The 24436-nt window shown below is 38.2% G+C and overlaps 1 protein-coding gene across 1 annotated transcript in view; it reads right to left on the bottom strand.

Annotated features, from left to right (window-relative positions):
- Positions 1-362: 362 nt before the first annotated feature.
- The window catches only part of LOC117783119 (serine-rich adhesin for platelets), a 33041-nt gene continuing 8967 nt past the window's right edge, over positions 363-24436 (bottom strand). Inside the window, exons 2-8 of the mRNA XM_034620329.1 lie at positions 23768-23871; positions 19491-19681; positions 12192-12876; positions 12019-12109; positions 4808-5218; positions 4660-4741; positions 363-4579 (exon numbers count right to left, since the gene is read on the bottom strand). Coding sequence (XP_034476220.1) covers positions 1440-4579; positions 4660-4741; positions 4808-5218; positions 12019-12109; positions 12192-12876; positions 19491-19680 — 4599 coding nt within the window. The 5' untranslated portion in view covers position 19681; positions 23768-23871 and the 3' untranslated portion in view covers positions 363-1439. The remainder of the gene's footprint in view (positions 4580-4659; positions 4742-4807; positions 5219-12018; positions 12110-12191; positions 12877-19490; positions 19682-23767; positions 23872-24436) is intronic.

Below are 24436 nucleotides of genomic sequence, written 5' to 3'. Positions count from 1 at the left end.
TAAATCTCATTCATTATCTGAATCTTGACTCTTCACAAAGACTCAACTAATCTAACACTGTTCTTGATAATAATTAAGCTATTAAATTTGTAATAATAATATTAATAAAACTTTTTTTGATCGATTTCAATATGTTTAAGTTGACAAAAAAAAGTGTATTTGTGATAAGTAGTGTGTTTAATCAGCTGTGCTCCAAATTCATTATTTTGGCTATAAAAACATGAGCAAACTCAGAGCTAAGTCGAGAAAGTATGAAATAGTTCTCACAATTCCATTACAATTCATTGCTTTGAGAAATTATTAATTCGAAAGATAAAGCCTAAGTTGCATATGGTATCCCTGAAAGTTTCATACACATTTTGTTTATATATTTATTACATTTATTTGTTTATTATTTGTATATGGTTGGAATATTGCCCCAGCGAGCATACAGGTTGTCGTTTTGCATGTAAATCTCACTAAATGATGAACAATTCGTAAATACATTTGTAATTTTCACAAACTTGAACAGTTTAGCAATTCCAACAGCAACAATTGTCAATATTATTGATAATATAGTACATATACATATTATATGTATGTGTAAGAGTATGTGTCTATGAAAATAATAGATTAAATGCTATTACAGATATAAGTATTAGATAATTATAACTTGTTCCTGGATTGAAAGCTCGCCTTTATTTAGCTTAAGTATGTCTTAGATTAAGATTAGTATGAATATCAACTTTACAGCAAATTAGATCAAATCGTTTGAATATCATATAAAGATTTTATAAATTTAACTCACAGTCCTTAAAGTTGTATATATATATATTTTTTTAGATTTAGTTTTGTTTTTTTTTATTTCGTTATATTTTATTTGATAATATTTTGACTTGCACAAACAATTTAAACTCAAACTATGGTACTATAATAAGCCATAAACTATTCATTTTGAAGATCGATAGAAGAGAGACAGACCCCAAACTCGTTTCTTTGGATGGGCTTGCGCACTCGCTACTCGTTACTCTTAAAGTTTTCGATTGATTCACCGATTTGGCCAAGTACGAGTCTGTCAAAGTTTCAGGGATTATTGGGTATTATTTGCATTCAAATCGGTTTTAATTACACTAGAGAGCATCACTAGACAAAAGCACTTGGATTACATTATCAAGCTATTGGATCAGTGCTGTTAGCTAACAACTTTGCGTAATGTTAAGTTAACTTGTGGTTAGTTAACAGTGTCCACTTGAGCGTCTGTTTTGCTCAAGCGTGTTATTAGTTAACAGCTTTCCGTTATGTTAGGTTAACAGTGTCCACTTGAGCGCCTTTATAACATAAGCAGTGCTGTTAGCCCACAACGTTATTTTCTGTTAAGTTAACAGTGTCTACTTAAGCGTATCTCTCTCTCAAGCAGTGCTGCTAGCTAACAGCTTTCTGTTCTATTAAGCTAACAGTGTCTATTTGAGTGCCTCCTTTACTCGCTGTTCCCATTCGGCCCGACGCTGATGGATTCCCTTGAACTCGCCCACTGTTGCCGATCGCTCAATAGTCTTAGTGGGCGTGGCAGCTGAAGCCTCTGTTGTTGCCGTTGTAACAGCAACAGTTGTTGCTTTTGTGGTTGCAATTGTTGTTGCAACAGCTGGTGTTGCTGTTGCCTGTTTCAATTGCAGCGAGTAACGTTCATTTGCGGGCTTAACAGTGTTGTTATTGTTGTTGTTATTACTCTTGTTGTTGTTGTTGTTATTGTGGGTGGTGGCATTTCGCACATTGCTGACCTTGATGGGCGGCAAATTAGACAATTTCTGCGATGCAGATTGTTGATTATTGTTGAGATTACGAAAATCGGCCACAGAGCAACGATTGTTGGCATTCGATTGGGATTGAGAGTGCGATTGGGATTGAGTATGGGAGTGAGAGTGTGTTTGTGTAATCCTGGTTGACTCAATGATCGTCTGTGTTTCATATTTGGGCATCAATTTGTCCAACTTCTCCTCACTGTTGGAATGATTCTCCTTATCGCTATCAACGCTTTGGCTGCCGTTTGTCATCTTCTTGTGGGTTGCCACTGCCACTTGGGCCATGGCCACCACATCGTCATCCTTCACCTTTAGCGAGCGACGTGCAAACACCTTCATCAACTCGGGCGTGCCATCCTCCTGACTGGGAGTGCTTCCATTTCCATTACTGTTCCCACTACTGTTCCCATTACTGTTCCCACTACTGTTCCCATTACTGTTCCCATTTCCATTTCCATTACTGTTGCCATTGTTGACACTGGCAAATGATTTCTTGCGCAGCACAACTTCTTTCTCTCCCGGCGTGACTGGAGTTGGAGGAGTAACCGGTGTAACCGGTGTAATTGGTGTGCTGGGAGTACTTGGAGTCGTTACAGTTGCTGGCATGGATTCAGTCTTGCGCTGCAGTTCCTCATTGATGGATTTCTTGCGCTCGTTACGCAGCTCGGCAATCTTGCGATCCGCCTGTGACTTTTCCTCATTGAGGAACAGCCGCTTGCGTTCCTCCAGCGAGAATCGATTGCCATTTGACGGCTCCACTTGCTTCGATTCTTTTCCACTCTTTGGTGTAATGGGCGAAGTCATCGCTAGTACCTCGCTGCTTCCGCCGCTGCTGCTGGTGCTGCTCACGTAGCTGGAGCGCAAACTGTTGGCGCTGACCGCACGCTGTTGTCTGGAGAGGATCTCAGTGGGTTGGCTAATACTGTGAGATTGTTGGGGTTGTGACGGAGTTGTGGCTGCTGCTGCTGGTGGCTTCTGAGAGCGTTCAACAATCTGAATACTGCCTGTACTTTCTCCACTGAGACGCCTCATGGTCAGATCATCGCTGCTCTGACTACGTTCCGCCGGAGAAGCAACGGATTTCACATTCTTGGCCAGCACCAAGTGATTCGTCTTGTTGTGAAGACGTGCCTGATCCACACGGTTTAGCTGAATCTTCATGAACTCCGGCTGCTCCAATCCCAATCCCAATCCTGCCTGGGATGGAGCATCCACTTGACTTGAGTTACGTTGACTTCCTTTGACAGGAGTTGTGGGAGGAGTACTTGATAACTTGGCATTCTTGGCCACTGGACTCGCGTTGGATGAATCCTTGATAGCAATAGTCGTGGTCTGCTTCAACTCCAGGACCTTGGGACGCTGTGGAGCTGGTTGCGGTTGCTCCAGGCAGATCTGCTCGGTGACCGTGCCAGATTTGCGAAGAACACTGACCAGCGGCGACTTGACGATCAAGTCAATGTTCTGCTCGATCTGGGAGATGCTGGTGGGACATGGACTGGGACTGGGCACCAGGAGTGTGGTGCTGCGTTGTGGCGATAGCTTTGTTGGCGTCAGCAGTTTGCCAGTGGAGTCAGCACGAGTCTGCAGCAGCTTGTTGTCGTTGATCTCGAATCCCAGGGAGACGCACTTGGCACTGGGCGACATGGGCGACATGGGTGACATGGGCGACATTGGGGACATGGAGATGCGGGAAGACTGAGGAGATTCCTGCTGCTTGTAGTAGGAGGCAGGCACTCGGAAGCTGATGGACAGATCCGGCAAACTGGGCATGTTGTTGTGCATGGCCATCGATTCGTTGACCACGTCTCGCTCCTCCTGATAATTCCGGAAGCTTCTCGACTTCTCCACCGTCTTGCGCTGCTTCTCCTCGTAGTAGAGAGCCGAGGGCTCATCCGTGCTGGTCTCCAATGAGTTCGAGGAGCTCGAGTGCTGTCCCATCGAATCACTGGAGCGAGAGAGCTTCTGTTGGAACGCACTGAGACCCACGATCCGAGGCTTCCTCTCAAAGTGACTGGTCGTCGTCGTCGTCTCCGTCTTCAGCTGCGTCTGCTCACGTACCAGAGCTGTGGACTGGAAGGTGTCGTTGCCCCGGGAGTTCTTGGACAGCAAACTGGTGACATCGCTCTCAAGGACATTGGAGGATGTGGCACCCAGTTCCTGGGGCAAGTAACGCTGTCGCGCAGCTGGTCCCGATTTGGGTTTGACAGCAGTTGGAGGCTGCGGATGCACTCCATAGTTACTGACCATGGCATGGAGGCCATGTTTGCCCTCGTTGTGAATCTCCCGCTTGATGATCTGACGAGTCTCCTGGATGTGCTGTTCGTGCGACGTGGCGCTCTTTGACTTGTTGGGCATTGGCACAGGATCGCGAGTAGCTGCCTCCACACAGGAGGTGGAGATCTGCAGCTTCTTGGCCACATTGTGACTGGTGTCCATGTCCTCTAGGCCATCATTGGCTCTGGCAATGCTGCGCTTGGAATTGCGCTGCATCAAGCGACGCAGGAATCCATGATCGTTGGAATCCGCTGAAGCGTTCGTCACATCGTCGCCATCCGTTGAGGACTCGCCACGCCCATCGAAAAGGGCATTGGCCGCCTTGAAAGTAAGTGCACGGAGTCCAAAGACAGATGTGGATGAAGTGGATGCCGATGTGGATGATGTGGTTGCCGTGTGATCGCTGTGGATCGTTGTCATCGTTGTCTTCTTCTGCTCGATTGTCTTGCTGGCAGTTGAGGTTGTTGTTGTGGCAGTTAAGCTACTGCCCGGCGGGAGAGAGCGCGTCTTGCTCTTCACATCAGTTTCTGTACAAGAGAGAGAAAGAGAGAGGGGGAGGAAACGTTACCAACTGATAGTTTATATGCCCATTTACAACCTTACTTACCCTTAACAGTTCTCATGCTGGGAATTTGCAACTGAGTCTGGCTAATCTTGGAAAGCTCCTCATTGGCCTCAGGTATGGAAGACTGAAGAAGGTTTAAATTTAACAGATTAAGAGGCGGATTATTCAAGGGTTTATTATTGCAGCTCACTTCTAAAGTTCTCCTGTGGTGTCGACTCGGGCCCTTCTTCTTGGCCGGCCTGATGGCCATCTTGTGTTTGGCAGCCGCATGCGAAAGTCTCTGACGTTCCAGGCCAACTGCATCCACTTCGTCCTCGGGATGAGCTCGCAATATATCCGAGCTGATGGACTTGCACATCAGTTGTCTATGGCTTTGACTGTCCTCACCGTCTCCATCGGTGCTGTTGGCGCTCAGCAGACTAAGGGAGGATACCTCATGGCCCTGCGTCACCCCACGAGATTGGTAGCCACCACCCGCCTTACGACTCTGTCCAGCTCCCGCATGACGCTGTGGCGACGCCGGACTCCGGGGCAGACCCAGATCTTCGTCCGAGGCATCCGGACGATTACGACGCTTTCGCAGCACATCCGTCAGTTCCGCCTGCAAATAAAAAGTTGGAATTGAAAGATTAGCCAATGGATAGACATCTCTTTTCCTGGTTTTGGGTTAAATCGGGGGTTTACCCAGCTCTTCCAGCGGAACACTAGGCGGGCACGCAGACAACTGCGACTGAGGCGACTTTCTCCGCCGGATGATCCGGTTAATCGCATCTTAAAAGGATTCTGCTTGAAGTCAATCATTTCGAGTGCCTCCTCGAATCAAGGACGAGGCCCCAAATGAAGCTGTCAACTGTGCGTTATATGACAATGTGACAATTATATGATACTCTTAAATTTCTTATATTTTATGAGCTCGATTTGAATAGAAACACGTAGGATTGAAAACTAACAAATAAGTTATCTTTGTCATTGATTCCCTAAAAAAAAAAGTTTTTATTTCAAGAAAAGTATTTTATCCTAAGCCGATCGTTCCCATGACAGCTATATGTTGACATAGTCTAATTTTAATGAAATTTGTTTAGAAAGTACGAAACAATAAAAAAAACACAAAATTTGCATTATTAATTTAAAAAAACACCAAATTTTTTATGCTAAACTGAGATTTTGTACCGATCATTACACAGATCGTGAAACTCTGGATCACTAGGAAACTCTTACCGAAAACGAGAGTTGAAATGGGTTTCCTTGGATGCCTTGAATGTTGCGAGTACCCGCACTTCCGGCTACCATTTCGATCAAAGCTTTTATTTTCTCGTAATTAACTAATAAGGGCTATTGTTGTTAATGTTGTTGGATTGTGAAGTGCGAGGCAGACACGCGATCCGTTAGATTTCACTTTCTTTGCACTGCGGCAAGCGACGTTGTGAGCGGCTCCAAGTGCAACGTGCAACTGAAAATATGGTGCCGACATTTCGACAAGACGACGAGGCGCAGGGCAAGGCAAACAGACGGACAGAGAGACAGACGGACAAACGGACAGACAGACAGACGGACAGCAGATGCAGATGCTGATGCACCCTCGACAGATGCAACTGCAACAACAATGCAAAGATTGTGAAATGGTATCTCCGACGTTTTTTTACCTAGTCTAACATAATTGGGTGCGAGGCAGGCAGTGGGAATCTGTTTATTATCATCGCTTTCGACAGCATCGATAGCATTTCAAGGGTAAGACTCAAGAGATCGACCCGTACCCGGATTCAGACTAAGGAATTTCAATATTCAACACATACTATAAACAAATGCCACTGCAATTCTCCGACTCGTGCCTTCCACCCTCTTCCTTGTGGCGCTGCATCCAGTTTCTTTTCCCGTTTCATTAATCAGCGATGCTTGTGGAGCATAACGAGAGGGAGAAGGAGAAGCAGCAGCAGGGGAATGGGGAGTCGAGTCAGCTTATACTTAATCATTATGCCTATTCCTTGGCACTTGGTGTCTATTTTGGGCTCTCGAGCTCGCTTGGATTAAGTGCTAAACAGTTGCAGGTTAAAGACCTTAACCATAAATTGAGTACATAAATACATTTGTAGGTTACGCAGGGTTTATTGAACTCCTATACCCTGTAGTACAAATGTAAATCTCTGCAACATCTGTTAAGACTGAGAAACACAGGTAGCCAACCCTTTAATAAGGGAGGATCTACCTGCTTCCTGCTCCCTGCCTGCTTGCCTGCCTGATCTGTCCCTCATCCAAGCGAAACATATCGCGACGTCGACGTCGTCACATTCGCTGATTTATTGGCACACTTGCTGAGTGGGCCAACTGTTGTTGTGTGGCCATTGGCCATTTGCCACTGGCCTAACATGCAACTTGCAACTCGCAACCTGCAACTTGTAGCATGCGGCAGACAGTTGCCCGCCCCCGTTTGATTACAACAGCCTCTGTCCACATCTGTTGTGTGAGTTAGATAAAATACTATACAAAGAGAGCACAACAGTTGGCAAAGTGGAAAACTGTGACTTCAATTATGCAAATTGAAATAAAAACAAAGCTACAGTCATTGCTATATCTAAACTATTTCGTATCGCAAGGTAACAATGTAACTATATACGTTACCAAAAATTTAACTTAATTGAATTAAATTAACTTAATATTTTCCCCTAGTTAAACGAAATTATAAATCAAAATAATAGCCTTCATAAACTTTTCAATTTACTAACCAGAAATAATAGGTATAATATTTCTTAGAAAAATAATATAGTTTTTCGAGAAATAAATTTTTTTAATCAGAAATTCAATTTTTTATTTTCCTCAAATATAATATGAAAGTCCTTAAAAACTTTTATTTAATGAAGTCTTGAAAAATTCGTATAAAAGACTGGAAAAATAAATTATGTTATTCGACAGCTTAAAAAAATTAGTTTTAATCGTTTTTGTTGATTAATTTAATAAAAATTAGAAATAACCGTAATTTTATTATAATTACAAAAAATTGGAACTAAATGGAAACAAAAATTTCATTTTTTTATAGATGATTATTTTAGTTTTAAATTTGATTCAACTAGTGATCGCCAGCTGAATTGTCTAGGATGACAGCTGCTCAATGGATGCGGAAACCCAAAAAAAGAAAAAGACAGTCGAAATAAATATTTTATGCAATACGAGGAGAGTCCAACAAAACAGGAAGTCTGAGCAGTTCACTTACAACAACCTGTGTCCATAAATGTACAATGTGGGTCGATTTCAAATGTTTGATTTGACTACAAGTATTTGCAATTCATCGACCATTTTGCGTCCTGCAGTGGAGCATTAAGTCAGGAAGACTGTCAGTAAGTCAACAGGTTTAGACCAACTCTCAACTCAAGTAATTAAAGCAAAGCGTGAGAAATGACATCGCATGTTCCCCCCAACTCATCAGTTGTCCGTCTGCTTGCTTCCCAATGCAATCTACAGTCTACAGTCTGCAATCTACAGTCTACAAAGTGAAAATTGAATGCCTGACTTGTCGATCAATTGCCCCATTATGGACGTCAACTAGATTTTTTCTTTTTCTATTATTAATGTCTATACAAATCCATAGAGTGTATTTCTGTCTTTTAAACTGGTTCGAGCCTGGGATAAAATAGTCCACTTCATTTTCTATATGATCAAATATGTACTTGAAATTTAAAGAATATTTATTTATATTCCATATATTTACAAATAGATGAAATTTCTATCAACACTCTAGAACATGTTTATTTTCAAACAGAGCCACAAAATAATAAGATTAAAATTAGTAAAATTTATTTAAGTCGATTAATTGTTTTGTTTAAATGCACACACAGTTGACACAACACAACACACACAATTTATATATTTATATTTTTTAAAGAATATTTTTGATATAGTTTCTATTTATTGGATGCCATTGATCCGACGATTGAATTGAATCGGCAGCGCGATGTCGACATCCAAGTGACTGAAAGCAAACTGATTTAGCGGAAAACTCTGCAGGAGTTCAATAGCATAGAAACAGAAAGAAATGCGATTTATTTGCTAACCAGGTTGGCAAATAAGCCGCCAACTGCACTGAGACCCAGTCATGGAAAGGGGGGCAGGGGGAACTGCAACTGACAGACAAGTGGAAAAAAGTGGAATAACAAGAAGTAAGCAACCGAGAGTCAGTAACTCGTTTGGCCAGAAAACTGAAGAAGCATTAGAAGCAGAGGGTGAGACAGAGAGAGAGAGAGAGAGAGAGAGAGAGAGAGAGATATCTATAAACGAGGAAGAAGCCACACATTGTAGTTGGCCACGCGCTGCAGTTGGCCAAGTTGCCCAGAGTAACAGTCCAGTTGGTCTTGCAACGTCCCACAACCGTTGAGGGTGTGCGGCATTTGGAGGGGCATTAGATTGCATTCGGCTTTCGTTTCCAGTTGCGGTGTTGCGGTGTTGTGGTGTGGTGTTGTTGTGGTGCTGTGGTGCTACGGCGCGTGCGGTGTCTTCTGCATTTCTGTTTCTTTCTTGTTTCACGGCAAACCAAGCACAGACTTCGACTTGGCGATTATGCAGTCAAAACTAGCACGGACATCGACACCAACGCAGCTCAGATCTCTATTAGATAATATTTAACTAGGCAAAAACTCTTCAGATCTATCTGTAATTAGCTGGAGTAGAGAGAAAATGCGTATTTCTAAAATAAAAAGTCTTAAAACTTTATTCTGAGACCTCTAATTTTTATGTAAAAATCGTGTCAAATCAGACAAAAAATTTGACTTGTAAAGTTGCTAGGTCAAAGGTTCGACCAACTTCAAACTTTCATAACTTTGTTAAGCCTAGACCGATTTTTAAGCGGAATGTCATTTTGTTAATGATTTGGCCTCTAAATTCATTCTGCATTTAAATTTTATTAACTTTTGAAAAAAAGTTATTTTTTGCTAGAATTCGATTTTGATGCTAAGGGTCCCCCCTTTGAAATTTTGAAAATTCAAAATTTTAAATCTAAAGTTTTCACTTTTTATCAACTTCTTATATCATAATTAGTATAAAACAACACTTAAAACTTGATTCTGAGACGTTTCATTTTCTTGTCAAAAATCATGGGAAATTGAACAAAAATTTTGACTTGTAAAGTTACTAGATCCAATGTCTGACCAACTTCAATCCGTCATAGCTTTGTCAAAACTAAACCGATTTTCAAGCGGAATGTCATTTTGTTAATGGTTTGGCCTCTAAATTCATTCTGCATTTAAATTTTATTAACTTTTGAAAAAAAGTTATTTTTTGCTGGAATTCGATTTTGATGCTAAGGGTCCCCCCTTTGAAATTTTGAAAATTCAAAATTTTAAATCTAAAGTTTTCACTTTTTATCAACTTCTTATATCATAATTAGTATAAAACAACACTTAAAACTTGATTCTGAGACGTTTCATTTTCTTGTCAAAAATCATGGGAAATTGAACAAAAATTTTGACTTGTAAAGTTACTAGATCCAATGTCTGACCAACTTCAATCCGTCATAGCTTTGTCAAAACTAAACCGATTTTCAAGCGGAATGTCATTTTGTTAATGGTTTGTCCTCTCAATTCATTCTGTATTCAAATTTTGTTCATTTAGAAAAATTAATTATTTTCGACCAAGATTCGATTTGGATGGTAAGGGGGGACCCTTTGAAATTTTGAAAATTCAAAATTTTAAATCTCAAGTTTTCACTTTTAATCAACTCCTTATATCGTAATTAGTATAAAACAACACTTAAAACTTGATTCTGAGACCATTCATTTTTTTGTAAAATATTATGGGAAATTGGACAAAAATTTTGACTTGTAAAGTTGCTAGATCCAAAGTCTGACCAACTTTGAACTGTCATAACTTTGTTAAAACCCAGCAGATTTTCAAGCGGAATGTCATATTGATCATGGTTTGGCCTCTCAATTCATTCTGTATTCATATTTTGTTCATTTAGAAAAATTAATTATTTTCGACCAAGATTCGATTTGGATGGTAAGGGGGGACCCTTTGAAATTTTGAAAATTCAAAATTTTAAATCTCAAGTTTCAATCAACTCCTTATATCGTAATTAGTATAAAACGACACTTTAAAAATCTGAAATACAACCTTTTACCGAGGTAGTTGTTTCGGAACGTACGGAACGTAAAAGATAAAAAAAATCGTATTGATAAATATTTTTAAAGGTAAAACCATGCAGATCTCCCAAGAACAGACTGGAATTACTGAAGTACAGATAATGCATTTTTTAAAGAATAATTTTAATATTCACTGAAAAATTAATAATATATTTCTGCTCTGCATTTCTATTAAGAATTATCAAAATTAACTGAAAGTTGTCCAATAAAGTCACATATTTGAGCTAACAATGGATGCGTTGAGTCAACAGCCATCCCCAATCAAATCCCCGATCCCAATCCGATGTCAACAAACCGACATAAGCATGCGAGTAAATTGAATTTGATTAAAATCAATTTAAATGATTGCAACACAACACAACATGAGTAACAACAATAACAACAAGAATGTTGGAGTCCATGTTGGGGTAAATTGAAGCATATATCATCTGGTGACCCTTTGAGGCCATTCCAAAGTTTTTAACTGTTATTTAAGGGTGCTTTGTGCAGTAAAGAGAAGCCCAACTGAGTAGCAGCTTTGTTTACCATGACTCATGGCTAATTGTGGACAAGGATTATGGAATGCGGATCGATAGAAACAAACCCAAAACGAATTACCAGTAAAGAGTTTTCTTTAAGCCATGAATTAATAATGAGTTTTCTCTTCTTTTAATACTTGTAATACACATAATTTGAGTCTATGGCGCTAACTGTCGACTGACACGATATTTCATTTATGTTCAAGTTACAGAACACTGAATACTCTTTCAGATCTTCAAGTTGCTATATCATAAAAGTAGCAGAAGAAGATGATATGCTGACAATGATTTCAAATAATATTTATATATTTGATTATATGAAAATCATCCAGACTAAATTTTTAGTTTAGATAATAATCTAACTATATTGAATATTACAAAAGAATTATTTAAGAAATGGAAAAAAATGCAATTGTAAAATTGAACAGGGTATCTTTTCGAAATAGTATTAAATTTTTGAGTTAAGCAGTGTTTTAAAAGGAATGTGGCTATTCTAATTATATTTATAAATTTCATTTATAGAAATCTAATAATCTTTTGAGTGAAAAGTGTATTTTGAGATAAAATGGATGAATACAGAGTGACTGTCAGTCTATCACTAAAGTAGAGGTGAAGTATTGTTTTGAAAGTAATGTCGTTATTCCATTTATATTTATAAATTCAATTTATAAATATCTATTTTGAGTTAACATGTATAAATACAGAGTATCTGTCAGTCTATCACTAAACAATTTTTGAATGGCGCTATGTGAACTCACCTTTAGCACAATGGACAGACTGCTGGCTGTCGCTGACTCAGAGAAGACGCTGTCATGGGATTGCGAAAGGGTTTCGCGTGTGTAATCGCTGCTGCAGAAGAAAGAGAGAGCAATATAGGGAAAGAGAGTGAGAGATAAGATGAGGAGATTCGGAAAAGATTGCCAGTACTTACCCATCCGCATCGACGTCCAGCAATCTTCCCTCGCTGAGGCTCCGCTGACTGTCGGACATGTCGGCAGCTCCTCCGACGGCGCCGCTGTCCTCTGTGTTCAGATCCTGTGAGGAGTCGCCGACGCTGCGCAGCTGTCGCTGATGGTGGCGTTTCTCCACGAAGTAACTGCTCCGACTCATGCTCTTGGCGTCGGGGAAGACGGCCACGCCCATCTGCTGTCGCTGTGTCTGGTACATGGCGTCGGGATTGGATTGCACTTGGACTGAGGGCTGCTCGAAGCCGTGTGTCTGCTGTTTGCTTGATCTCTTCTTACCCAGCAACACGCTCAGCAGCTCATCGCGATGGGAGCTGTAAGACTTGGACTTGGGCAGAGACTGCGTCTGGTAGCTCTCATGCAATTGCTGGTGGGTTAAAGGTGACGCCGGTGACGAAGCCGACGCCGAGACTTTGTCTCCTGCGCAGGAGGAGGATGCGGAGAGTGCAATGCTCCGCAGATTCTTCTCACTGGAACTGCTCGTCGGTGGTGGCAATGTGCTGCAAGAACCCGGCCCAGTTGACTCTCCAGCGGCAGCTACGGCACTGTCCGCACTATTGATTGTCCGTCGACGAAAGATCCGCCGTAAATTACGTAACGGATGAAAGCGACGGCGCTTTTGCTGCTGCTGTTGTTGTTGTTGTTGTTGCTCTACAAGGAGAGTGGAAGATGGAAAGAAAACAAGTCAATTTGGATACAAAGTAAAAAATTAAAACATTTTGTACTAACGACATTTGGAAAAATACATAAAAAGTACAGCTTGCTTTATATTATCATATTCCTCCAAAATATAATAATTATAGTTGATATATGATCCCAAATTTATTATAGCACTGGTATCACCCTTTAAAATAAATTTCATTTTGCTAAACTTTATAAAGACTAAAGAATGTGATTATCACTTTCTTCCTGCTTCTTTTTCTTTTGTGGGAGTTTTTTATATTTTATAAGACAATTTATCAGCATGTAGATTTTTACAACTTTACCAATTTAATGGACAAAGGGTGTGAATGTATTAATTGCGAATCAAATTTATTTCATCTTTCGAAATTGGTGTCACAAATCATTGACATGATTGATAAGAAACCAAACCAAAAACAATTCAATTGGCGAACGAGCGAAAAACATGCCCATAAATAGGCAAAAACGAAGTCAATGTGCTATTGGGAACACCCAAAAGCCAAATAATCGAATGAAAGGGGGAAAGAGTGAATGACTGAATGGGACTGCGAGAGAGAGCGAGAGCGAGAGAGTGAGAGAATAAGTCTAGTTGTTCTTAGGCAAGGTCGTATCTAATCTATCAATACACGAGTAAATACACATTTCCATGGAAAGAGTATCTTATATTATATGAACAAAATAATAGACAGCATTACCCTATTCCAAATTCATAGGTAATTAAAGTACCATAGAGTTCCAGAGGGGATCCTAAATATCAGACACATTTACTACGCTTTGGTTACGAGCATTTATTTGTTTTTAAATCGTATTGTAAATTATAATCAATTCCATTTCCATTGTTGTTGCCAGTTTCATTTAGGGTTCTGTCGTCAATAACCTCATAACGTTTATTTTTATTGCTGATAAAAAAAAAAGCGAAGAAAGAGCAATGTGCCATGGCAAATGCTTTTAACGCCTTTGCACGGTGTTTGCATTGTTCAATTAACGATTATACTCGTACTTATCGGAAATCAGCTAAGAAGCACGTAAATTTCGCGACTCTGAAAAGTTGCACAAGCCGTAAATAGATTTAGCAGAGATGTTCTCAAATATGATAGCAGTTACATTCTCCCAGTTACATATTCTCATACAGTTCCCACATGCAAGCAGGGAGGGGATCATGATGTCATAACCTTAAACATGACTCAATTCTATATGCGCTTGTGTCATTCATGTCCCAGATGAATGCTTGGGACTAGATACAGGTGATGATAATTATAAGTAACAATATAAGTAATATTAAATAAGTTGTACTAAAGTTGTTATTCACATAATACTCTTATCAGTACAAATTCTTACTAACAGCAATTTAACATTAAATGGAATTAGCATAACAGCTACAATTAATAATAACATAATTTCCATTAACACTCTACGCTTAACAGTGGCAAGCTGTTACTAATATAATTTTAACAGAAGTACAACATAGGACTTTCTCCTGCCTCAATGAAAGGTTGTCAGCGGAAGTTAATGAGTCGTCAACTTCAAGCAGTCGAAATGTGACTTGGCTCCCTTAAAAGCTTCTAATCAATAGGCCATACCACGGACTATGCTACCGTTAGCTGCCAAGGCGACTATAATAAATAGCGACAGTATGCCAGTCACGTTTTGGGGCCAGTCAATAAGCTATATGCATATCAGCCGGCACGCGAGCCAAGTCGCTGAGTATTTATATACTACACATGGAGGGAATAGGCTGTCAAAGCCTATAAGAATTAAAGTCTAATTTAAGAATTAAATTGCCAAGGTTAAATAAATTGTTATCAAGGCTACAAGAGCTACCACATTCACTTATTGTAAATAGTATAGAGTTCTCTCATAACTTTCATTTTCGCAACACTGCAAATCAGATCTTATTTTCCGAAACTTTATCACCAACATGAATCACGATGACTCAATCTTGAAATGACAAACATTTCCTTCTGAATACTTTATATATCATCGTGTATTTGGAATGATGTCGTTAGGTAATACTTTGTCCATATTATATTAAATTCTCTTTCTTTTTTACTTTGGCACTGTCATTTAACATTTCTTTTTATTTGTTCATTGTCTTTTATGTGATTTCAGTAATTTATCAAAACATTGTAAGTCTCCTCAGCTTATTTGGCAGCATGAGGCAATTTATGTGATGTAATCGAAACTGATGTGCCAGTTTATAGTATTGTTATAAATAAAGTTTTGCATATAGCACATGTATTATGTGTATTTAGTATCTTTTGATTATAATCTACAACGACAATTCATTCTGGCATTAACAATTCTAAATTAATTGTAATCCTTAACTAACTTTAATCTTTCTAACTTTTGAAACGGATCTTAAAAGTTCTACTTCATATAGTAACTTCTAAGCAACATTTCGAAATTTTTAAATAAGAATCTGGTCTGTCTATTTATTTTTACAATACTATATTGAGTTGTCTGCTTAAGGGAGCATTCACTTCAGTTATGTTTAGCTGTACAAATGAAGCTAAGTATATGCTTGTTACCATTGTTGTTAGTAGGGCATTGGCGTTGACACAAATTCTAAATGAAATATGGATGTGGCAAAGAGCCAATTGCGAAGAGGCGTCAAAACTGGTAATCGAAACTGTCGAATTCGACGAGTTGTCTGTCTGTCTGTGATTTGGCGGCCTTTGCAACAAAGTAGACGCATTAACTCGTGTTAATTAATCAATTGAAAATGTTGCGCGCACAAATGCAAATTGGCAACTGGCAAATGGCAACTGGCAAAATGGAAACTGGCAATAGCTCAGACATGACAAAATCCACTTTTTAAAGCCAACAGCGAGTTGCAGTAATTGGAGACTCTTGTTGTTGTTGTCGTTGTTGTTGTTGTTGTTGTTGTTGTTGTTGTTGTTGTTTTGGCCATAACTGTGTGAGCGGATACTTGACACATGTATTTGTGTGTGTGTTGTTTTACCCAGTTTTTATATTTCTTTACTCTTTTGTTCAGTTAACCATGCTTTGGGCATTTGTTTTTGCTGTGGCTCGTTGGCTTGGCTGTTGGATGGAAGGAAGGTCAAGTGAGCCACATTGCGCCTTGCCCCCTTTGCTGCCACGCCCACCCTCCCTCACGCCTGTCGTCATCATCCATTCCCAGTTGGCATTGGCGTGTGGGCAGCTTATCCGCTTTACAAGTGCTTAATTCACTTACGTAGAATATAAATAGAGAAGCATTGAGAACCAAAGCGAAAACGAAAACGCAAACAACTTAAAATTGCGTAATTCGCACTGCGTCGACAGCAACTTGCAACTTACAACATGCAACATGGCTCTTTCAATGCAAATCTCTTAGATTGTGCATATTCCATTGGCCTTCAAGTCGTTTTGGCTACTGCGAAGTCTAATCAGTTCTTTGGCGAATTCGAATTCTACGAGTATAGCCAATTATTATACAAACAGTCTATATTTATAATGCGACTCAACGGGTTTTATATTTGTTTGATAATTCAGTCAATACCATCTTAGAAAGAAGTCGAACTGCCAACAACTACTTGCGACTATCAGTATCGATAAGAGAGTACGCTGGCAGGCTATAATCTCTGGGAAGTTGGCTTCAATCACGCAACAACGTGACGATGACATGAAGCTTATCAGTCACCCGCAAAAACTGAGAGCAACTGAAAGACTTTCAACACTCAACAAAAACAAGCTGTTAGAAGAGGCATGAAACTGATTACACAATGCCTCAAGCCACTTCAATTAGAGCTTTCTAAGTCTGACCGCCGTCTATCGACTTCAACTCGACGTTGTCTTTTTATTCTACATTTTCTTCTTCGTCTTCGTCTTTGACTCTGTATGCAACTGCCTCCCATTTCCGGGGAGTGATATAACAAACAACGTTTCACATTCACCCGGATTCTCGGCTGATTGTGCAAAGAGTTGAGCACGTGTCGTGACACGACTTGACACGAACTGAAAGAACTTGAAAAAGCAGCTAAACATTTTTTTATTATTTAAATAATTATTTAGCATACAAAACAATTATTAGAAATCTAAAAAATTATTACAAATCTCTGAATATTCAAAGGCAAAAAGTCAATTGCCGCAACAAAATGAATTAAATTAAATTATATTAATTTTTAAATTTAATAAAAATAAACGGAATAACATTTTAAATGAATTTATTTATTGTTTAGAATATAACAATAATAAAAAATAATAATGTGATTTGAAATAATTTATGACATTCGAAAAATAATCATCCAACATTTTTGCGTTTCGTCTGCATATTGAAAATCACGCTACCATCTCTAACTTTAGGCACTTTGGATTACTTTGCCAAGTGTTAAACAAAAATCAATTGATAAACCTTTGACATTCTTTAAGCAATTATTTGTGTTTTTACCCTCCGCTTCGCTCACTCTTTCTCTCCCTCTCTTTTCCTCTATTCAGCTAAGACATAATTCTCATTGAACCAGTAAATTCGTTGCCCATTGAGCAGTATAATTGCCTGATAATATCTGACCCAAATAAGTACTTGGTTGGCACTCGAACTAAACTATTGTCAAATGGGGCTTTAGTCGTGACTGTCTGGCATAATTATATCTGAAATGTAAGCTACATATATAAAAAAGATACATTATACATACAAATAATTTATGTTTCGGTTTTTAAAACTAATTCGATTTGTCTTGATTTGTTTATTGAAGTTTTGTGTACCAAATTCCGCGAAATCGATGTTAAGCATTTCTTAGTTGAATAAATAAATAAAAATCGAAAGAAAAATTCAAAACTAAATATTACCTGCTCAAATAAAAATCACCGAAAATAGATACAGATGTTTTTTTGGTCTAAAACATTTTCTCGCTCAATTGTTTACAGGGAGTTTTGTAAACATGCGAACACAGTTAGAAGTTGAGCAAATTTAATATATATGTCTCACTTGATGATGCTATCGCAGAAATCAATAACAACACGATTATGCACTTCACTTAATGGTTAACAGTTTTCTGGATCGTTTTCTTGATCGTTTTTTTAATAATATTAATGCGCGTTTTTCTATCTTGACTCACTGTAATAAAATTAGCATAGTAGCAAATTATGAAACGATATTACAAATATCGATTTACCAATTGTATGAACCGATTACAATTGCAATTGCGTTAAAGTTTATTTTATTTGTAATTTAGTTAGTTACGAGCTCGGCAATTAGTAAGACACGCGTCTGGTACTACAAATTGTTCACCTGCACAGGTGGAGCAGAGAGCACAGAATGAATAGGTGAATACACGAATACGATTACGAATACGAATACGAATACAGCGACGAAATCGAAATAACAGACAAAACACCAAATACAAATTGAAATCGAATCGTATCGAAGCGAAGCGAAAAAAACCCGAACGACCCTCGGATCGGATCGGCAAATGTTTGGCTTATTAGCGGCTAACTGATTAGCTCTTGCTGTTGCCTTTTATTCGTACTACACTACACAATAGATTTCATTGCCTACATACCATGACATATGCTTATTAACAGCGAACTGTTAATGCAAAACAGCAAACTGTAAATGCATAACAGTGACCTGTTAGACTGGTTAACAGCTACTGTTCTCTTACGAATTCAAATGTATGTAAGTGATTATGTGAGAGCTCGCTTTGTTATTGTATTGTTGTGTTGTTGTATTGTTATTGCTTCTGTATGTTAGCAACAACAAAGGGAACAGTTTCCATTGGTTACCCTCCCATAGAATTTCGCAGTCTACCTCATCACTGTAGAAAGTTGTTGTTATTTACCATCCGTAATTACATAAACATTATTCATTGACTTTACGATGTTGTGGATAGTAATAACGAATTTTCATTGTTGAACAAATATTACAAGCATTCAGTTTTGTGTGATAAGTTCTATATTGCTGTTACTGATAATGACTAATGATGTTGCAGCCATTTAACGATATAAAGTGCTGAAAAGAACAATATTTTATAAAATTTCTTGAGTAAAAAGAGATTGACTATCTATATAATACGCAGAGAAATTTATTTCAATTTCACAAATGCAAACATATGTAATTAAAAGGTCACATGCATGTACATTTGTATTTATATTTAAATATGTACTCGAATGCTTGTATATTTGTATGTGCATACATATGGATGATGTACACTAGACTTTATGCTTTGTCTGCAGATTTATGTGACAGACAGACTGACGAATGCGGTTGCACCACAACAAAACGAAATTCACAGCCCCAGCTAATTATGCACATATGCACATACATACATAGGTACATACATATAAATATACATGTTTGCAAATAAATAAGCTAACTAAAGTAATGCTCTCTCACGGGAGGAACAATTAAGTTAGAGGCGAGTCATCAACTAGAGGCAATACTAAATGGCCCTCAGCATGCAGCTACCCAACTTGTAAAGGGTATAAACAATTGCTGCGCATTGTACCAATTGTTTGTTGTCGTTCGGGAAAGTCGCGGACTGTTTTTGCACACACACTCGTATCTATGCACATAATTATGTATCTCCTTACATAAACACCTTTGATCTGGTACATAATATCGAAGAGACAAAGTTGTGACTTACCCACATTTGTTGAACTACTACCATCTTCTGTGGCCACTGGACTAGCAATAGGTGTGGAAGTGGTTGGTCCCCGATAGCCATGGGATCTGCTATTGCCTTCCAGTGGCAATGACAGCGGACCCGATGCACATAAATCCAGTTCCAGGGGTGGCGAATTCTCCCGCACACACGACATTAAGCCGGAAGACATTCTATAAAAAAAAATTAAAATAAAATAAAATAAAATAATTGCTGCATTTATAGCAAATATACTACCATAAATAATTATTAGACATATTCTAAAGATTTCTAAATACACAAAAGCAACGCAATATTTAAAATCTATTAAATTTAACTTAAATTGAAAATACATGGCATTTTTAATGTATTTATTTAATAAATATAACATATATAAGTAATTGTTAATTAATGTCAATTCGTTTTATTTACCAACTCAGCCTCGAAGTATGCTACATATAATAAGACGCATTTAAACACTACAAATAATTTCATAATACAGATATATAGAGAGAAGAGAGACAGAGAGAGTGAGAGCAGGTGGTTTATCAGCACTTGCAAGTGCCGTTGTTCAGCTTCAAGTAAACAGCAAAAAGAAAGAAGTATAAAAAGTATTGCATACTTTTATGCGCCAAGTGCAAACGCACTCGTTGTAAGGTGGCAATTACCAACAACACCATTAGCAGCTTAATGATCATAGAGTATTACGAATACGAATACGAATAAATAACCGCAAAAGCCACGCAGTTGCACTGTCATGAAGTTGCACTCGCCTCACATATCGCAACGTGAAAATCTTACAAATTAACTTTGGCTTTCATTTGCATTTAACAGATTCAGAGGGTATAAGTTGCATGCATGTGTGCGTAATTTATATCTGTGTGTGTGTGTGTGTGTGTATATGTATCTACCATTGTACTTACTAACAGACAAACATTGAAAAGTTAAGATGCCGTGAAACGCAACAAACGCAAATGAGAAACAACAAAACTTTAATTATACGTATGTAAGTAAGATTTGCATACCCACGTCAATGTTTGGCTATGAGCATTACTTAGTAAGTATCTGTATCTGTTGCTTACACACGGTAATTGCACCTGCTCATTACTCAAATTTGCCAACATAATTATGATAGGCCGGGCCAAACAATGTGGCCAACAATAAAACAGCCTCAACACAGACAATAGGCTTTGGGACAGGAGGAAGCAACCCTCAGATACTCTAACGCGGTTTGCCTTACACCTTGTCGCCTTGGTCATAAAAATAGAAAAACAAAAACAAAAAGTTCTCAAGGCAGGGCAACAACAACAAAACACTTGTTGCCAACAATTAAAAAAAAAAAAAACTTAATCTCAATGACAGCACAACAGCTGCAAAAGACCATCTAACGTCATTGCAAAATGGTATAATGCGCAGAAAACGCTCAAATTGAAAAGGAAAGTGCCCCTGACCGGAAAGCAGATAGAAAAGCGAAATGAGCTGAATGAAAAATGCATGCTCATTGCACGTTTACACAATGATTCAGTCCGAGACCTCAAAAGTGTTACTTAGTGCCAGTTGCCCTAAGTAAACTGTTGACTGTTTTATTTATTTTTTAAGCCATTAATTTTAATGACTTACAAATTTGATGCCTGTTTTTCGACCACAATTTTTCCCCTCATTGCAAATAACAAATATTAGAAACTTTAAATCGGGGCAACAATTTATTCAAGGGTACTAAACCAGGCCGCAATTTTCTAGCCTATTGAACAGGCCTGATAAATTTGTAATTAAACAAATATCATTTAAAGTTCCATACACTATTAAATTAAATTATTAAATTTGTAAAACAGACGTGAGTTTTTAACAATGTGCTGCTATTATATATAGTGTATAAAGAACGTCAATTATCAAATGTGGAACTTGAGAGATATCTTCTTCAGCTTTTTAATACTTTTAAGAAAATACAAAACTTCTTTTTTTTATTTATCTATGTATAGGGAAAGCAGTAAGCACACAATTATAGTTAAATTTGAATGTTTAACTATTTTTTTATATGCAATAATTGCTCAGAAATGAGATCACTTTGATTTCTGTTAAATGCTTTAGTGTTTCATTATTTCTTTAGGTATTTTATTTTCCAAATAAATTGATGAGGTAATTTATATGCAATTAAACTGCGAAATTGAAAGTGAATCTGACTCTTTGGCCAGTACTGTATATGTATTTGGCTGACTAGGAGCATTCTTTAATTTATTGGCATTGCCTGCCTCTGAAATTACTTTAGGGAATTTCTCTGCAGCTTATTAATAAACACACTTTATGAGACAATGGCAAAAATCAATAAAACAAACAGCAAATTCAAAAGGTTGTCGAAAAGGGCAAATGCTGATAAAGCAACGTCGATGACGCAGCGGCAGCGACATCTGCTCTGCTTCAGCCTCTGCTGCCGCTGCTGCTGCTGCTCTTCTTCTGCTTTTGCTGATTCAGAGATTCTCTGTCCCTGAACTGATGCTAAGGCTGATGATTTGGTTGTTTATTTTCGAATGACTGCGTCACTTTGGCCGCAGATTGGCAGCTCATATGGCACTTACCCCGCAGCAGTGGCAGCAGCAGGAGCATCAGCTCTCTCGACTGAGTGTTCCCAGACGGCATTCAACTTTGTGGGGGATCGTTGTCGCGTGTGCGCCATTTCATTAATATATGTATAAGATATATAGTACACATATAAACATGCATGTATGTATATTCAAGTATATACATTAAATGCTGATGATTTTAATTTCTGCTTTACACTTGGTCATATTCACTGTCACAGCAACCGCCGCGAGGCTACAACTTGTGGCTGCCAACGAAATAAACGCGACTAAAATGCGTTATTCTCGTTCTGAACTGGAGTCCATATATTCGCAGCTTCAGCATCGCACACACACACACACAAGCACATATGTTGCAAAGCCACGCACACACACACACACTCAAACATACGTATATATACGGATACACATGGCATGACACAAGCGAAGCGCAAAAAGCTGAAGCAACATTTTATGTGTGTCCAAGGTCAAGGAGCGCGCTCCAGCCAAAAGCCGCTCTCGCGTGGGCGGGAGAGCGACTGCAGCATCAGCGCAGTTGGAGAGTAACTGCAAGCAGCATGTTCCCAGCAACATGTTGCCAACGAAACAAAGTCAGCTAAAAAAGACGCAACTGAAACTCAATTTAATTTGCTTAAATTGCGCACGGAAGCACAATATTCAAAACAATACTAATTACGACCGTCTATGGATATTGAATGAGCATGTATGCAAAATTATAGCTTTGACTGTTGACTGATTTTGTTGCCAAGGCTCTCACACTCTCACTCTCATTTCAAATGACACTGCGCAGTCGTCAAAAAAAAACTAACTGTTAAGACATACACATACTGACCTAGTCAACGAATAACCCAAGAACTCCGTCAGCGTTGACCCTTCAAATAACCAAATAAGGTAATTTCATTGAGGGTGTGTACTGTGCCGTTTCTTTTAACGTTTCTATACTGTATCATACGACGCTTTCTCTAAATGCATACTGTTAGTCAAGTAATTGTTTAAACAAAATAAAAAATAACTTACATATTTGATATTTATTTATAAAAAAAAATTGAACCCCAATTAATCCCATTGTTTTATTTAACTTTTTCTAACAACCATATGCAATAATAATAAAATATAAAAGAGAGTTAAATATCAAGAATATTTTTTTTCCAAAAAATACAATATATGACTAAATGGATAAGTATACATTAGTGCATATCACTCCATAAAGCTGTCGCTTTCGCTAGTACAATGACATGATAACACAAGAGGAAACTCAATCCACAAATAATATAAATATGTTCTCATTATGTATTATCATTATCAACAACAAGCTTAACAACAATGAGTTGTAGTTTTATTGTCGAAGCAAGACTGTAATTTCAATCTTTAATAATACTCTACTAATAAGTAGATATTTTAATGATTGAAGCCAAAACAACAAATGTGTATACATAATAGGTTTTTATCATTAGTGTCTAAGAACGAAAACGAGAACGAGAAACAGCTTCAAGCCAGATACTTTATCTGTTTGCTTTGTATAGCTAACTTTAATCTCTTTGTTTCCTCATCCATTATACAAACAACTAACTAGATCAGCTTTTGTTATACAAATATTGGCCAACTGATTTGCTGCCTTTCAAAATGAAAATCAATATTTGCTAGATTTTGCCTTTAGTAAAGACTTTATAATATATTAATATTAATAATGGCATCGCCAATTACCTGATTTTAGATTAGTTTTCCTCTTCACAAAATAAAGTAGCCTCAAAGACTTTCCGTTTCAGTAGTCGCTTTTTCGTTGTGTCCTTACATTGTTGTACTATTGGCTGTAGAATAAAATAAAAGTCATAGATGTAGTTAGTTTAAAACTAAATAATTTTTAATTTTAAAATACGGTTAAAGTATTTCCTATTATTGAGTAGAAGAGGAGGCGACTGAATTACGTAAGGCTGAATCAGGAAGTCTCGTTTCAAGTCCTGCAAACGGAGCCAAGCCCTCAACCAAATTCTTAGTTTCACCTTTTGGGTGTTAGGTGGTATTTAGACCACCGCTGTGGCATTCTCATTTACATATCCACATTCATATGGCATATTGAAAGTCTGCGTGCGTGTTGCTAACTGATTTGCATAAGAATAGCTTGAACTAAAATGCCAATAACTGCTCGTGTAAGGTCATCTGCTGAGCTAATCCTTTTGCCAAATGTTTTCAAAAGAATCTATACTTAGTATTTAAAATGAACCATATTTGGTTTAGATGGGTTCATTTGAAATGCCGCAATGTTATTTGACCCGATTTCTACGCTCAGAAAGTGCAACTGGCGATATGCAAATTGTAAGCATTGAGAGTGGCAGCTTGGGTAAGGGGCCCAATGGAATAGAACGGGTCGAAAAC

The sequence above is a fragment of the Drosophila innubila genome (assembly GCF_004354385.1).
Source record: "Drosophila innubila isolate TH190305 chromosome 2R unlocalized genomic scaffold, UK_Dinn_1.0 1_C_2R, whole genome shotgun sequence".
Classification (NCBI taxonomy): Eukaryota; Metazoa; Arthropoda; class Insecta; order Diptera; family Drosophilidae; genus Drosophila; species Drosophila innubila.
This window is presented reverse-complemented; position numbering and strand designations above follow the sequence as displayed.